Source organism: Podarcis liolepis, assembly GCF_965112155.1.
Source record: "Podarcis liolepis genome assembly, chromosome: 16".
Lineage (NCBI taxonomy): Eukaryota > Metazoa > Chordata > Lepidosauria > Squamata > Lacertidae > Podarcis > Podarcis liolepis.
The window spans coordinates 42,606,248-42,622,070 of NC_139567.1; the positions used below are offsets into that span (position 1 = coordinate 42,606,248).

At 51.9% G+C, this 15,823-nt stretch overlaps 1 protein-coding gene across 9 annotated transcripts in view; it reads left to right on the forward strand.

Moving 5' to 3' along the window:
- Positions 1 to 15,823, forward strand: part of ZSWIM7 (zinc finger SWIM-type containing 7) — a 31,423-nt gene that overhangs the window by 4,758 nt on the left and 10,842 nt on the right. For 3 of the 9 annotated variants that reach the window (XM_083480166.1, XM_083480165.1, XM_083480167.1), the window contains exons 3-6: positions 2,528 to 2,549; positions 6,491 to 6,593; positions 12,421 to 12,525; positions 14,005 to 15,696. In XM_083480166.1, the coding sequence (XP_083336292.1) occupies positions 2,528 to 2,549; positions 6,491 to 6,593; positions 12,421 to 12,525; positions 14,005 to 14,124 (350 nt within the window). In that variant the 3' untranslated portion in view covers positions 14,125 to 15,696. Of the gene's footprint in view, positions 1 to 2,527; positions 2,717 to 2,904; positions 3,118 to 6,490; positions 6,594 to 12,420; positions 12,526 to 14,004; positions 15,697 to 15,823 lie in introns of those variants that run through there. The other 6 variants (XR_014520098.1, XR_014520099.1, XM_083480162.1 and 3 more) reach the window with 4 other exon arrangements.

The following is a 15,823-nucleotide window of genomic DNA, read 5'->3' on the forward strand; positions in this document are numbered from 1 at the left end:
GTTATTATTAGTATTATTTGTATTCCATTGGCTCCCAGTATGTTTCCGAGCACAATTCAAAGTGTTGGTGCTGACCTTGAAAGCCCTAAACAGCCTCGGTCCAGTATACCTGAAGGAGCGTCTCCACCCCCATCGTTCTGCCCAGACACTGAGGTCCAGCGCCGAGGGCCTTCTGGATGTTCCCTCACTGCGAGAAGCCAAGTTACAGGGAACCAGGCAGAGGGCCTTCTCGGTGGTGGCGCCCGCCCTGTGGAACGCCCTCCCACCAGATGTCAAAGAGAAAAACAACTACCTGACATTTAGAAGACATCTGAAGGCAGCCCTGTTCAGGGAAGTTTTTAATGTGTGACTTTTTAATGTATTTTTAATCGTTGTTGGAAGCTGCCCAGAGTGGCTGGGGAGACCCAGCCAGATGGGCGGGGTACAAATAATAAATTATTATTATTATTATTTGTATACCACCCTTCATCTGAAAAACACAAAATGCAAAATAAAAACAAGAACAAGAACAAACCAAACCAATTGCCCCCTCTTCCCACAAACACATTTAGAAGGATTTAGGATGTTAATCAGCCCAAGGCCTGGTTGAAGAAGGTTTTCACCTGACACCTAGAGGTGTATAATGAAGGCACCAGGTAAGCCTCCCTGGGGAGCCACCACGTTCTCGTGTTGCCCCCCCCCCTCCAGACGTCTCGTGGAGGAGGAGGCACGTGAAGAAGGGCCTCAGAAGATGATCTCATGGTCCGGGGCTGTTCATATGGGGAGCCATTTAAAGCTTTATAGGTCAAAACCAGCACTTTGAATTGGGCCCAGAAATCAAATGGCAGCCACAGCAGTCAGGCCAGGAGCGGTGTAATATGCTCAAACCGTCTTGCCCCATTGCTAAATTCTGCACCAGCTGAAGTTTCCGAACCGTCTTCAGAGGCAGCCGTACGCATAATGCATGGCAGTCATCTAGCCTAGAGGTTACCAGAGCTTAGGCAACAGAGGTTAGGCTGTCCCTGTCCAAATAGGGGTGCCGCTGAGCCACCAGCTGAAGCTGCTGGGAGACACTCCACGCCATGGAGACTCAAACAATAGCAAAGGACCCAGAATTACCCCCAAGCAACGTATCCACTCCTTCAGAGTGTAGCCCAGGGGTCGGCAAGGCTTACCGGGCCAGATCACTCCCGCGGAGATCTTCCGTGGGCCGGACCAGTGCAGTGCCACGCCGGAAATTGCATCTGCACATGCCCAGACACCGAAAATCACACCTGCGCAGAAGCAATTTTTGGCATCTGGGCATACGCAGAAGCAATTTTCCAGAGCCGCGGAAGAGAGCCCCCATTCTGCGCTGCACCGGTTTAGGGCAGTGCACAGGGACTCGCCAGGCGGGTGGCTCAATTCGGGGGTGGCTCATCAGCCGGTTAAACCACCTCTGTGGTGGGCCTTAGGTTGCCTACCCCTGGTGTAGCCCCATCAAGAGCAGGCAACCTCCCATCCCTCTGGTCTAACAGAGCCTCTGTCTTATCTGGATGGAGCTTCCGTTTGTGGGCTGCCATCGCCTCTCCCACCCCTCCTCACCAGCAGAGAGTGCCACAGCCCTGCCAACCATGCGGATATTCTAAGCAGCGGCGCAGATCAGGCTTGAGCCAGAATCCTCCCCGCTCCCCCCTCAGCCCTGGCTGGTTGTCGAGACAGGCGTGGAAGTATTATTGTCCTCCGCATGGCAGATTAGGGAGCTATTTCAATAACCCACACAGAACGATTCCCCACCCCCACCCCCAATATCTAGAGTTTCTCTTAATCCTCCGTGGTGCCTGCCGAGCCAGAGAGCCTGTTTAATGACGTTTATATTTGGGCTTGGGCTGAAACCCAAACCTGCTAGGACTAGTGGTGCCTGCCACCCCCAATGGTTTGCCTTGCTCCGGGAGCGCAATATGGTTTGCACAGAAACCTCTGCTGAAGTGGAGTAGAATGCAAACAGCTTTGTGCTGCCTGGAGCAAGGCGTGCCCCAGAAAAGCAATGAACGGGGCAGGCGGGCGCAGTTTATTGGGAACAGCCTCATGGGCCAAATTGGGACTCTTCCTTCTGGCTCCTTCCCATGGGCCAGAGGTTCTACACCCCCGATCTAAAAATGTGTGGCACAAGAGGAAAAAGGAACCGGAGGGATGAGGGGAAAGCAAGCGCAAGCATTGGGAGGACCTGTATGGACAAGTACAAAAACCAGTTATAAATTAAATATCTCATCAGGGATCCCGACGTAGTTTTCAGTAATGGAAACTGAGCTTGCCTGTGTTGTTTTTTTTTGCACCAAAATTCACTCCTGGTTCCCCTCCGGCTACCCCAGCCTTCTTCATTTTAGCAGCCTTGATTTAGGAAGGTGGGTAAAACTTGGTTGCTGTGGCTGTTGTTAAACAACCAGCCAGAAGCGTTTGCAGATCTGCGCAGAGATTTTGTAAGAGTTCCTAATTGACATTCTGTGCCCTTCCCAGTACCTTGCTGTGGGCCAAAATTAACGTTGCTTTTTCTCCTTCTTTTTTCCAGTTCCTGATGACCTCCTCCTGGCGTGAGTAGTTGCTAAGGGGCCTTCATTTGTGTCCCTAACATAACGTAAACAGTTAAAAATACTTAACGTTCACACAGCAAAATAATGTATACAGGAGGGAGCTTGCATAAAATGACATGCATCCATGAAAATCATATACAAAATGCAAGATCTGGGATGTTGCAATGGTAGGTTTTGTTTACAAGGGTAAACGAAACATTGCAAATAAGAATTTTAAAATAAAATATATAAATGATTGCAACAGGGGACATTGCTCGCAAAAATGTTTGTATCAGGATGAACTCACATCAATATGCTGTTGAATTTTCTTTAAAAAGAAAAAAAACAACTGCAGAAATGGGTAGAACTGAACTGAGTCAGGGGTGGGGGAGAGAGAGAAATTGAGAGAAATCAAAATTGACCTATCCCTAGTTCTGGGTGCTCCTTGCAACTAATGTTGAACAATGTTATTTCCCTGGGAAGTTCTGCTCGCCACTTTATGTATTCGTTTACAGCATTTGTACCCTATACGCCAGCCAAAAAAGGATCCTGGTGACTTACAAGCAATCAGTTCGAACAATCCCTGCCTGTAGGTTTACAATATGAAAGAACACGGCACACGAGGGAAGAGGAATAAATCAAACTCAGGCACCAGATATTAAGCAGTTCTTACCAGCTGGCAAAGTTCAGGGGTAGGAGATGGAGCAGGGGTTTTGGCAAAGCTGGTGGGTTACGCTAGGGATCTCTGACACGAGTTTTTGCCCTTGAGTGCATCTTATTGTCTTGGTTTGTTGACTTATTCCATTTATGTCCCTCCAAGGAGAGCAAGCTGATGTTCTGTTTTTCGCCTACCTACTGTTTTATCCTCCCAACAACCTTTTGGGGTAGGCTAGGCTGAGAGGCTGTGACTAGCTCACGTTCACCCAGTGAGAGCTTCACAGCCAATATGAGATTTCAACCCCAGTTTTCTAGGTCCACCTCTAACCGCTATACCACACTGGCTTTCAATACCCCACAATTTTTTGCCTCGTCCACATGGGTTGCTAGCCATTTCTGAAACAACAGTAATAAATAAGTTTCTAGCCCTCATTAGGGAAACACCCGCTGAAAATATGTGAGCTCTTTTCTCCTTTAAGGCTTCAAAAGAAGGACTGAGTCTGGAAAGGGGAAGGTTAAGGAAATGGGAGAAATCAGCTCGGTAATAATTTTGAGAGAGGAGAGCAATGTTCCACAAAAAGGAGAACCTCCATGACTTATTTGGGCTGTTTCTGCTCTCTCTTCCCCATTCTTCCCTCTGGATTTTCCTCCGCCAGCTGTTCCATTCTTGAGTTGTCACCAGCTTCCTGCTCGTGCAAAGACAGAACAACTTTTTTCTTTTTTTAAAGGAATGGCATTTATAAAAGGGGCTTGGATTCTGAGTTTGGAAACAGACAGCCTTGTGGGCCTCCAGAGATCCTTGACCACCCTCTCTCTCCCAGTCCTGATCCTGCACCCGGCTGCGCTCTTTCTTGCATTTCTGACTCTCCGATTCACGGCATTAAGCGCAAGTCCATCTGCCAGCCGTTCCGTGACGTAGAGATTAGGGTCAACTGTTCTGTGCAGCCTTTAAAATCCCTTGAGTTCTGTCCCGGGCTCTCGGGCGGAATTAGATCTGCTCTTCCCAGAATAGAAAGCCCGTCTTTCTGATACTGTTTTCAAACTGGGCCCTTCGGCCGAAAGCCACCTCCTTTCGTTTTAAAAGTTTGCAACTGCAGTCGGTACGGCATCAAGGCAAAACTCCACGTTGTACACCAAGCAGCCGTTGGTACATCACATCCTCATGCCCCCAGAACCCAAGCCGGGAGGATGTCCTCGCCTAAAATAACAGCTAAAACCTCCCTAGTCTGTCGGACAGTGGGTTACGTCCTCCTCCTAATCACACAGCCTCTCCTGACGTTGGTCGTGTGTGGTAACTGTGTCATCACTGGATTAAGGCTTCTTGGGGAGGGCATTAAATCATCGCATCGCGCTCTCGGGATTTGCAGGGATGTTGTTCCTCGGTTTGGCAGGTGCTTGCTCAGTCCTGCGAAATGATTTCTGCCAGAGTCCCCAAACCCGCAAACTTCATTTGACAGCCGCACTGTGTAAAAGGATTTGTCGGTTCGGAGGAAAACCACATCACCCTTTTTTTGCAAGCTTCCCTTCCTGGTCATCGCTCACCACAGGTGACCAGGAAATTTGGCTGTGTTACTAGATTGCTGTTGGGGTTCTTTTCAGTAATGTATTAACAGCACAAAGGTAAAGGTAAAGGTACCCCTGCCCGTACGGGCCAGTCGTGTCCGACTCTAGGGTTGTGCGCCCATCTCACTTAAGAGGCCGGGGGCCAGCGCCGTCCGAAGACACTTCCGGGTCACGTGGCCAGCGTGACGAAGCTGCTCTGGCGAGCCAGCGCAGCACACGGAAACGCTGTTTACCTTCCCGCTATAAAGCGGTACCTATTTATCTACTTGCACTTGGGGGTGCTTTCGAACTGCTAGGTGGGCAGGAGCTGGGACCGAACGACGGGAGCTCACCCCGCCGCGGGGATTCGAACCGCCGACCATGCAATCGGCAAGTCCTAGGCACTGAGGTTTTACCCACAGCGCCACCCGCGCCCCATAACAGCACAAAACCTACTCACAAAAATCAGACAGGAGAACATCCGAATTCAGTGGGGCTCAAGTACGTTTTGGATTGCGGCTCGGGGATGCTATCCAACCAACCTGTTCCACTGGTATAAGGATTTACACTTGCACAGTGGAATTTCCCCCTCCCCTCATGCATGCCCGGTGCCCCCCCCCCCCCAATATCTGCTCTGGAGTGTTGAGGGAACCCCTGGAACAGGTTTAGGGCATGGAGTGAAGGGGAGCATTAGTCCTGACGCAGATGGGATGAATTACTTAGTACTACTCTGGCCAAAACCTTAAACTTCAGTAATAAGGTGTCTTGAAATCCAAAAGGTGTTTAAAACTGCGTGCCAGTTTGGCTGGGCAGTGTGGTGCAGTGGTTGGAGCCAGGCTGAGGAACTGGTGGCTTCATGACGCTTTAGCTGGACTCCCAGCTCCTCTTAGGGGTGATGGCAGTTGCAGTCCAGCAACATCTGGCGGCGTGCAGGTGCCCCATGTATCTGAGCAGGCCTAAAGGGAGCTGGGTTCGAATCCCTCCTGGGTGACTTTGGGCCAGTTCCTTTCTCTCAGCCACCTATTGTGGGGAAGGGTGAAATGTAAAAAAAAAGCTGGATGGCTCAGTTGGTAAGAGCATGAGCCTCTTAATCTCAGGGTCCTGGGCTTGAGCCCCACATTGGACAAAAGATTCCTGCACTGCGGGGGTTGGACTAGATGACCCTCGGGGTCCCTTCCAACTCCACAGTCCTAGGATTCTCTGATTTAAATATCCAAGAGGATTAAACCTCAAACAGGACCTCTCGGTTTCAAACCCATTTAGCTTTACAGTGGTGCCTCGCAAGACGAAATTAGTTCGTTCCGCAAGTTTTTTCTTCTTGCGAGTTTTTCGTCTTGCGAAGCACGGTTTCCCATAGGAATGCATTGAAAATCAATCAATGCGTTCCTATGGAGACCGTCCGGGGACAGAGGGGAAGCGCCGCGCGCCTTCCCCTCTGTCCCCGGACCTGTTTTAAAGCAAGGGAAGGGGCAGCGGGGAGAATCGCTTCTCCCCGTTGCCGCCCCTTGCTTCAAAAGAGGTCCGGGGACAGCGGGGAAGACGTGCTGCGTCTTCGTTTTGCGAAGCAAGCCCATAGGGAAATGCGTCTTGCGAAGCGGCTAAGAAAAAGAAAAACTCCTTCGTCTAGCGAGTTTTTCATCTTCCGAGGCGTTCGTCTTGCGGGGTACCACTGTATAGTGTAAACACCGCCCCAGAGCATTTGGGCAGCGGGGACAGAACTCGGCGGTTATAAGCTTAACCCGGCACCTTTTCCTTCTTCCCAGGCTGAAGTTCATCTTTGGGGCTTCTGCCGTCCCTGCTCTGGACTTGGTGGACCGCCAGTCAGTCACACGGATCACATCTCCCAGCGGAAGGCAGGTCTACCAGGTACGACCCCCAGAGGTCTTGTCTTGCAGGCAGCAGGTGTGCAATGTGGATTGAGGCTGGCGTGGGCATTGGCTTCCTGAAACCCTGGTGGCACTGAAATACCCCCCTTAGCAAGCGTTAGAAGGCCTCAGTGACAGAAGCATTGCTTTGCATGCAGAAGCTCTCCCAGCTTCAGTCCCCAGAATCTCTGGGTACGTCTGACAATACTAAGCTAGGTGGGCTCTGCTTAAGGCAGCTTCCTTTGCTCCTTCTGATAAGAGCCAGGGGTGCCTTTGCCAACCTGGTGCCCTCCAGATGTTCTGGGTCACAGCTCCCGTCAGCCCTGGCTGGATTAAAACGTCCGCATCCGTTGATAACAGGATCCCGGGGCAATGTTGTAAGAAGGACGATGAGGAACCAGGAAGGAGCGACAGTCAGGGTGGGGGAGATCTCGCAGTTAATACGCCCGGAGTCTGCCCAGCGAACAGTCTGCGTTCAAAGACAGCCGCCGTCTCTGGTGTCTTAGGGAAGAAATAATAATTGAAAAGCTCACTTCTTAAACCGGCAGACAGGGTCCCTCCCGGTCAAGTAAGCCAAGATGAGCTGTCGGCTGCTGCTGCTTCCTTCTAGAAAGCAGCCTCAGGCCTCTGAAGAACCACGGCCGGACAGCTCCTTCGCTCCCTGTTCACTTAAAACATGGGTAGGCAAGCGAAGGCCCGGGGGCAGGATCCAGCCCAATTGCCTTCTAAATCCGGCCTGCCGACGGTCCTGGAATCAGCGTGTTTTTACATGAGTAAAATGTGTCCTTTTATTTAAAATGCCTCTCTGGGTTATTTGTGGGGCATAGGAATTCGTTCTCCCCCCCCCAAAAAAAATATATATATATAGTCCGGCCGCCCACAAGGTCTGAGGGACAGTGGACCAGCCCCCTGCTGAAAAAGTTTGCTGGCCCCTGGCTTAAAAGATTCCTTATGTATGATGTCCCAGGAAACGCAGTTGTGAAAAAGCAGATTGAATAATTACTATTATTTAAATACATAAGAAGCATCCCAAATGGAACCAAACAGTATAAATTCAGCTGAGAGATGGGCCCCACAAAACAAAGTGTCTTAGCTCTTTAAAAAGGGGTGGGGTGGGATTTAACATTCAGGAACTAAAACAAAACATAGTAAAATAATAAATAAATACAAAGAAAGGTCAACAAAATACCCCACTAAAAAATAAGGCATTCGGGTGAGCACTCAGTACAGTGATGAAAAACTGTCCATCATTTAGAACACGGGTGTCAAACACAAGGCCCGCGGGCCGAATCCGGCCCGCCAGACCTCGTCATGTGGCCCGTGGCATCAAGGGCGAGGAAGCGAGCTTCTCGTCCTTTTTACTGGTCCCGACCCAGATTTTAGGGTCCGCACTCCGGCGGAGGCTCTCTGCCTTTCTAAAAAGTGACCCACGTGAACAGCCTTCCCTGCCTGCTTGCAGATAGGGCTCCAACCAACGGGCCCCAACGGCGCTGCCTACTGGCCAGTCCCGCAACTTTCGCCTCCTCGCGGGCCGGGCAAAGAGGCTTTCTGCTCGCTCGGTCCAGTCCGGGGCTCGCTGCGGAAGAGGCGGTCCCGCGAAGCTGAGCTCGGAGCCAGCTGCCTCCGCCCCTCGGAGCCTCCCAGGCGCGGCTGCTCGAGGGGGCGGGTCGTGCGCACGGCAACTTTTGGAGCCCAAGAGAGCCGCGGAGGCTGGCAGCGAGGGCAGGGAGCGAGAGCCACGCTTGGGACACCACTCACTCACTCGCTCGGGCCGCAAATAGAGGCCACTGCGGCGCTGCAGCTGGCGAGGTGATGGCCGGGGGCGCGGGCGGCGGGGCCAGGGGCTGGCTGGGGGTGGCTCTGGTGGGTAAATAGCGGGGCCGGCAGGCGGGGAAGGGAACGGCGGAGGCGGGTGGAGAGCGGGGACCAGGCGCAGATCCTGCAGCAGGCAGCGCGCCCGGCTGGGCTGGGAGAGGCGAGGCTGCTGCCGGTTCAGCTGCGCAGAGTGGGGTGGAGGGAGGCGGGCGGGCGGGCGGTGTGCCACACCGCAAAGCAGGGGCGCCTCCCACCCTGAAGAGGACTGCGCCGGCATCTGGGCGGCTGGAGCAAAGTGGGAGCCTGCCAGCAACTTGGCTGCAGGAGCCTGGCTACGAAACACCGCCCCCCTCCCCACACCAACACATCGGCTTTCTCCGGGCCGGAGGACTTGGCGGATAGCCCCCTCCCCAGGAGCAACTGCAGCAGCTCGGGGCCCCAGCAGGACATCCTGGCCACCCGCACCCGCAGTGCCGCTGGGGCTCCCTTGCAGGGAAGAAACTGCTGCTGTCCAAACTGCAGCTCCGTATCCTCCGACTCCTGAGTGCGGCGGCAGGGCGGGGGGAGGCAACATTTGCTTCTGCTCTGCTCTGTTGGGACAGGCTCCTGCCTCCTCCCCATTGGAGCTCCAGTCTGCCTGGAAGCCCATCTCGTCATTTTTTTTAAAAAAATCATTATTATTTCTTCTTCTATTCTTATTTAAAATCGTACTGGAATAGGTATATTAAATAGTGTATAGGTTCAAGACAACACACACCAGTGCCTATGGAAAAATAACTTTGAAAAAGTCCTACAGATACAACCGGCCCTTTGAGGGTGACCAAAAAGCTGATGCGGCCCCCGATGAATTTGAGTTTGACACCCCTGATTTAGAAGTATTTCGCATCACATTGGCCGTGAGTTATCTTAGCTCTCAAAGGCTAAGTAGAGAGTTGGGTCTTCAGCCCCATGGCCGAAGCTGTGTGTTAAAGATGCCAGACGCAGCTCTCTGGGGAGGGAGTTTGAAGAATCTGGGGCTGCTGCAGACAAGGCCCTCTCCTAGGTCCTAATTCCCCACATCACCACCATGACTAGCACAGCCATTGATCGCCTTCCTCTCATGAATTTGTCTAATCCTCTAATCCGACTTGGTGGAACGCTCTGTCCCAAGAGACTAGGGCCCTGCGGGACTTGACATCTTTCCGCAGGGCCTGCAAGACAGAGCTGTTCCGCCTGGCCTTTGGACTCGGTCTGACCCTTATGTTTCCCTCCCCTTATGGTCTTGATCTATCGGCTACTTTTAAAATGAGGCTGCATTTTAAATTGCATTTTAAATTGGTTCCCCGTCCCCATTATGTTTTTACTGTGATTTTATTGGTGTGAGCCGCCCTGAGCCTGGCTCTGGCCGGGGAGGGCGGGGTATAAATAAAATTTATCATTATTATTATTATTATTATTATTATTATTATTATTACATGTTGACGGCCGTCATTGCCTCCTGCGGGAGAGAGTTCTGCAGTTGGCCGCTCTGCGCTGTGTCCTGCTGAAGTCCTTTCTTTTCTCTGTCTGGATCTTCCACCATTTTGCTTCCTTGGGGGGCCCATGGGGTTCTGATCTTACAAGACATTTGGGCGGGTGGCGCTGTGGGTTAAACCACAGAGCCTAGGACTCGCCAATCAGAAGGTCGGCGGTTCGAATCCCCGCGACGGGGTGAGCTCCCGTTGCTCAGTCCCTGCTCCTGCCCACCTAGCAGTTCGAAAGCACATCAAAGTGCAAGTAGATAAATAGGTACCGCTCCGGCGGGAAGGTCAACGGTGTTTCCGTGCGCTGCTCTGGTTCACCAGAAGCCGCTTAGTCATGCTGGCCACATGACCCGGAAGCTGTACACTGGCTCCCTCGGCCAGTAAAGCGAGATGAGCGCCACAACCCCAGAGTCGGCCACGACTGGACCTAATGGTCCAGTCCTTTTATGCCCTCTGTGGTAATGGGCAACCAAAGCTGCTGAGGGGTTGCAGTGTGAGATAACTGGGTGTTTGCGTCTGTCTTTGCTGGAGAGAAGTTGCTCCATCTTCCAGTCCCCACCCCCTTCAGCTTCTCTGATCAGTTTGTTTGCTCCTGCTAATTTATGTCCTCTTTTTTCTTTTCTTTTTTAATTTTTAAAGGAAAAGATAACTTTCATCTCAATTACCTATTATTTCTGTGGCAGCCTGCCCCCAGAGCAGTAAATAAGTGGATTAGGCCTGCCAGGCTGAAATATCGTCTGGGGCTCCTCCCGAGCCCTTGGACCAAAACAGGAGCCAGATTAGCTGCGTGACGGATGACACCCGGAGCTGGAGCGGTTGTGTCTGTTGGTCACATGCCAGTTTTGCATCCCTTCTCCGTCCGCCCCCGGCTTGGATGAGTAGGCGGCTCAGCGCTCTCTTCCTCTGCCGCAGCGGCTCCTAACCCTACGTGCGAGGTGGACCCGCAGCAGAGCTGGAGCGGATGCGTCTGTTGGTCACACGCCAGGCTTTTCCTCAGGCACTTTGGTGGGGCTGAATAGCAATCCCCCCCAAAAAGAGAGAGAGAGAGAGAGAGAGAGAGAGAGAGAGAGAGAGAGAGAGAGAACCCTCACATTGTGCCCAATCTGGAGTCAATTCAGGACAGCTCGGCTCGGCAGTATGTTCCTCTGGCTCGCTTTGGTACCTCAGGACATTGGCGCCTCAGGCCAAGACCTGACGGCCCGACACTCCGGAACCAGGCCATCTTAACACAGGCCTCCCCATGGGATGCTCTGACTGCCTCAGGGAAGACTGGCAGACCCTCCCACCCCCTCAAAGGAACACGAGGAGAAAAGAAAATATTAGCATCTTCCTTTTTCCACCCCCACCCCCCAAAAAAAAACCCCCCTGGAAGCGTTTTCCGTACAAAAACCAAGCCGAGAGGCCTGGGCCCCAGAGACTTGATCTTTCAAATTCCAAACAGTTAGAGCCGCTTCACGAGACGTCCGTTCTTTTTTGTTTCCGTTACCGGAGACTTCTTTTGAAAATAATGATTTTCTAAAAATTCACTCGTGTCGTTGGCGTCCGAGGAAGGATACTACTGGGTGCTGTGGGAAGCATGCTTGCCCGTGGTTTCTCTTTTTTTTCATTATGGCATTCAATATCTCATCCTTCCTTCCGTAGGGTGAGTGGATAGAGAGAACTTTTGGACTACAATTCCCATCATCCACAAAGCTGTGGCCGATGGGTGTTGTAGTCCAAAACAACCCAGAGGGTTGAACATGTGGATGTCCAGGAAAGCTGAATTTTGGAAGGTTCAGGACAGATAAAAGAAAGCACTTCTTCACGCAGCCCAGAGTTAAACTACGGAACTCCCTCCCACTGGAGGCAGCGATGGCCATCAACTTGGAAACTGCAGGAGGGGAGAGCTACTCTTGTGCTCAGGTCCTTTATGTTTTTAGCTGTTTTTATTTTTATCTGTAAGCTGCTTTGAGTCCCTGTCAGGGGTAAAACTGGGGTATAAATAAAAATAATTGTGTTGATGATGATGTTATGTTCCAGGAGCTGAGGGTACCCTCGAATGAGACTGTTTTCACGACGACCCTGTGAGGCGGGCTGGGCTGGGAGCAAGCGACTGGCCCAAAGTCTTCACTGTGGTGTAGTGGTTAAGAGCAGTAGACTCGTAATCTGGGGAACCGGGTTCGCTTCCCACTCCTCCACATGCAGCTGCTGGGTGACCTTGGGCCAGTCACACTTCTCTGAAGTCTCTCAGCCCCACTCACCTCACAGAGTGTTTGTTGTGGGGGAGGAAGGGAAAGGAGAACGTTAGCCGCTTTGAGACTCCCTAGGGTAGTGATAAAGTGGGATATCAAATCCAAACTCTTCTTCTTCACAGGTCAAGGGTGGCGGATGTGAGCCTGGGTCTGACACAGACTCCTATTTCTAACTCCCCAGCCCACCTCAATCCTTCAGGCTTTCATATAACCCACATTAGATACGGCTCTCCTTTTGTGTGTGTTACAAATAATATGTTTTCCCTCCTTCTGCCCACAGGTGGTTGGAAGCTCAGGCAAACACTACACTTGCTACGCCTCCTGCCACTTCTGCACTTGCCCAGCCTTCATGTTTTCTGTCCTCCGGAAGGGCGACAGTCTTGTGGTGAGTCTGGCCGGCAAGGAGGAGAGTCAGGGCAAGAGGCTCTGCGATGGCGAGACGGGTAGAGCGGGATGGAGAATCCTAGCAGTGAGGCAGCTCTCGTGCAGCCCACTCCAACCTGGAGCCCTCTAGGTTGTTTTCGACTACAAAACCCATCAGCCACAGCTTTGTGGATGATGGGAATTGTAGTCCAAAACTTTCACCAGCCCCCGGATCGTACTGCTGCTTGGATGAAGGGAGTTGTAGCCCAACAGCATATTGAGAGTCGCTTCCTTTTTCTCATTGCTCCTTCTGCAAAGGAGGAATTATTGAGCTCAAAAGACTGGTAGAGAGGGAACGTGGCTCATTGGGCAGGGTCCCTGCTTTCCTATGCAAAGCCTGCCAGGTTCAGTCTCCTGGCAGCTCCTATTAAAAAGGGATTGTGTTGCAAGGGGCCTAGGGAAGACCTCGCCTCAGAAAGGGATATTGCAGAGCTAGGAAGGGGCAGCAGAGATGATCAAGGGATTGGAGCAACTCTCCTGTGGAGGAAAGGCTATAATGTTTGGGCCTTTTTCGTTTAGGGGAAGAAAGGCAAGGAGATACGATAGAGGTCGATAGAATTGTGCCTGGCATCGAGAAAGGGGATAGTGTGTCATTTTTCTCTGTTCCTCATACAGAGAAGCTGAATGTTGGAAGACTCAGGACAGACAAGAGAGTTTCTTCACACAACACAGGGTTAAACTGTGGCTTTGTGCCCACAAGTAGCCACCAATTTGGATGCCTTTAAGAGGCAATTTAAGAGAGGGAGGCGGGTGGCGCTGTGGGTTAAACCACAGAGCCTAGGGCTTGCCGATCAGAAGGTCAGCGGTTCGAATCCCCTCGATGGGGTGAGCTCCCATTGCTCGGTCCCTGCTCCTGCCAACCTACCAGTTCAAAAGCACCTCAAAGTGCAAGTAGATAAATAGGTACCACTCCAGCGGGAAGGTAAACAGTGTTTCCGTGCGCTGCTCTGGTTTCACCAAAGCGGCTTAGTCATGCTGGCCACATGACCCCGGAAGCTGTCTGCGGACAAACGCCAGCTCCCTGGGCCAATAAAGCGAGATGAGTGCCACAACCCCAGAGTCGGCGATGACTGGACCTAAAGGTCAGGGGTCCCTTTACCTTAAGATACAATTAGACAAGCTCATAGAGAATACTGCTAGATCAGGGGCTGCAAGTCATGCTAGCTGTGCACTGCCGGAAACAGTATGCTGGGAACCATGCATGGAAGAGAGCTGTTGTGCTCCTCTCCTGTGAGGACAGGATGCTGGACAAGATGGGCTTGTGGTGGGGGGGGGGACTGGTCCAACAGCCAGGGTCTCTTCAGATGTGCCCCCACCCCACCCCGGCCTGAGACTCCCAGCGGCAAACAGAGGCTTGTTTTTCAGCCTGCGTTAGAAAGCATCCTGTCTCTGCTCTGGGCACTTGGCTGCGCTGCTAACAGTTCTCGTTCCTCCCTTGCAGTGTAAGCACCTTCTCTCCGTCTACCTCAGCCAGGCGCTCGGGTCCTGCCAGGAGCTGACTGTCCCAGACAAGCAGCTGACCAGACTCTTGTTGCAAGAGGAGGAGGAGGAAGAAAGATGAAGACCTCAGCTTGGGTTTCGAGAGAGAATCCTCTCCTGCTCCTCTACGAACAGCCTCCGAGATTCAGTAAGGGAACAGAGAGCCTGTGTGGCCGTCTGGATACTGCTGGACTCCAACTCCCATCAGCCCTTGCAGTTGGCAGTGGCTGGTGGTGAGGGATGCTGGGAGTTGTGGTCCAAGCAGACCTGCTCTAAGAGGCAGCAGTGAATACTCCACAGGAGTGATGCCTCTGTTTGGAAGAGGCCTTCCCTCTGGAGAGAAGGGAATCCGGAAGTCCTTAGACTCCAACTCCCATCAGCCCTTGCTGCCAGCAATGGCCAGTGATGTTGGGGGTTTGAATTTGACATTGTCCGAAGGGCCACAGGGTCTCAAGAAAGGGGCAAAGGCCTTAACCCAAACTGGGATCAATGAAAGATTATATCCCCCTGTTCTCGCTGTCCGCCTGGCTTCTGGGGGAAGCAGGTAGACATCTACCTTGGACCTGTAATTGCTCCATGCAGAGACTTAGGGTCACATTACAATTTTGGTATATGTGCATGCAGGAAAATGAAAGCTTTTATGTGTGTCGGTGGGGTGTGGAGGGTTTAAATCCTCCCAGGGCCACCAAACGTAAGTCCGGTTCTGCGTTCCCAAGCTGAATGTGTCTGCTGAGCTTCTGTGGGGGCCCATTTGAATGTAGAACTCCACCCTGCGCTCAGCTTCCTGAGCCAATCAGCTTTGTTTCAAGTTTCTAGTCCTTATTACCGGGAAGAGAATGCTGCTGTGATGTATATAGAGAGCGAGCCGATAGAGGTGGTTGTTTTTCCAGGCAGGGGCTGCATGCCAGAGGTGAGCTAGGCCACCTATTTTCCCTCTTCTCTTTGCCACCCCTTCTCTCGCTCGCTCTCTTCCGCCTTTCTTTCTCTCTTTCCCTCGCTTCTTTCCTTTCCCAGAAGGCTGCCCATGGGAGAGGCAGATCACTCTGACCTAAACTCATCGCTTGCAGACAGCCTTTCCCCTCTTACCAGTGCAACCTTTTCACCCCATCCATCCCTCTTCTCTCGCCCAGCTCCCACCTCACCTTAAATCAGGAGCTCTGAATATCTGACTAGGAGAGGGAAGCCACACCAGCACTCAGCCCTGAAACTCACCAAGTGATCTTGGGCCAGGCACTCAGACAAAATGTCTAACCGATCTCCCAGGGTTGCTGTGAGGACAAAATTCAGAGGACAACAGTGGGTGCCTCCTGGGTTTCCTTGCAGGGAAAAGGCAGGGTGCCATTTAGAAGCCAGGTGTCAAGTGTCGCCTGTCCCAAACCACAGAACACCCTTCCAGCAGAGATACGGCAGGCACCCTCACTTTTTGACTCTCAGGCGGCTCTTGAATATCTTTTCGCGCCGACCGGCCATTTTGCAGCTCTTCCTTTTTGACTCTGATGAGCCACTCAGCTTAATGGTTATCCGTTTATCTTTCAAATGGCATTTTGTGTTTTTAGCACTTTACCCCACCCTGATATTCCACAAAATAGCTGTACAGGAATACTTCTCTCTGCAATAAAAAGCCAAATTTAAATAAAGTAATAAATAGTTGGAAGGCTGTGACAGGTGACATCTGATGAAACCTCAGAAGCCGGAGGAATAGTTAAATATAAGTTTTGTTTGGGTTTGAGATTTATTTGAGGTGGGTGGATGTGTGCTTGAATGCATTCGCCCCCGCCCCA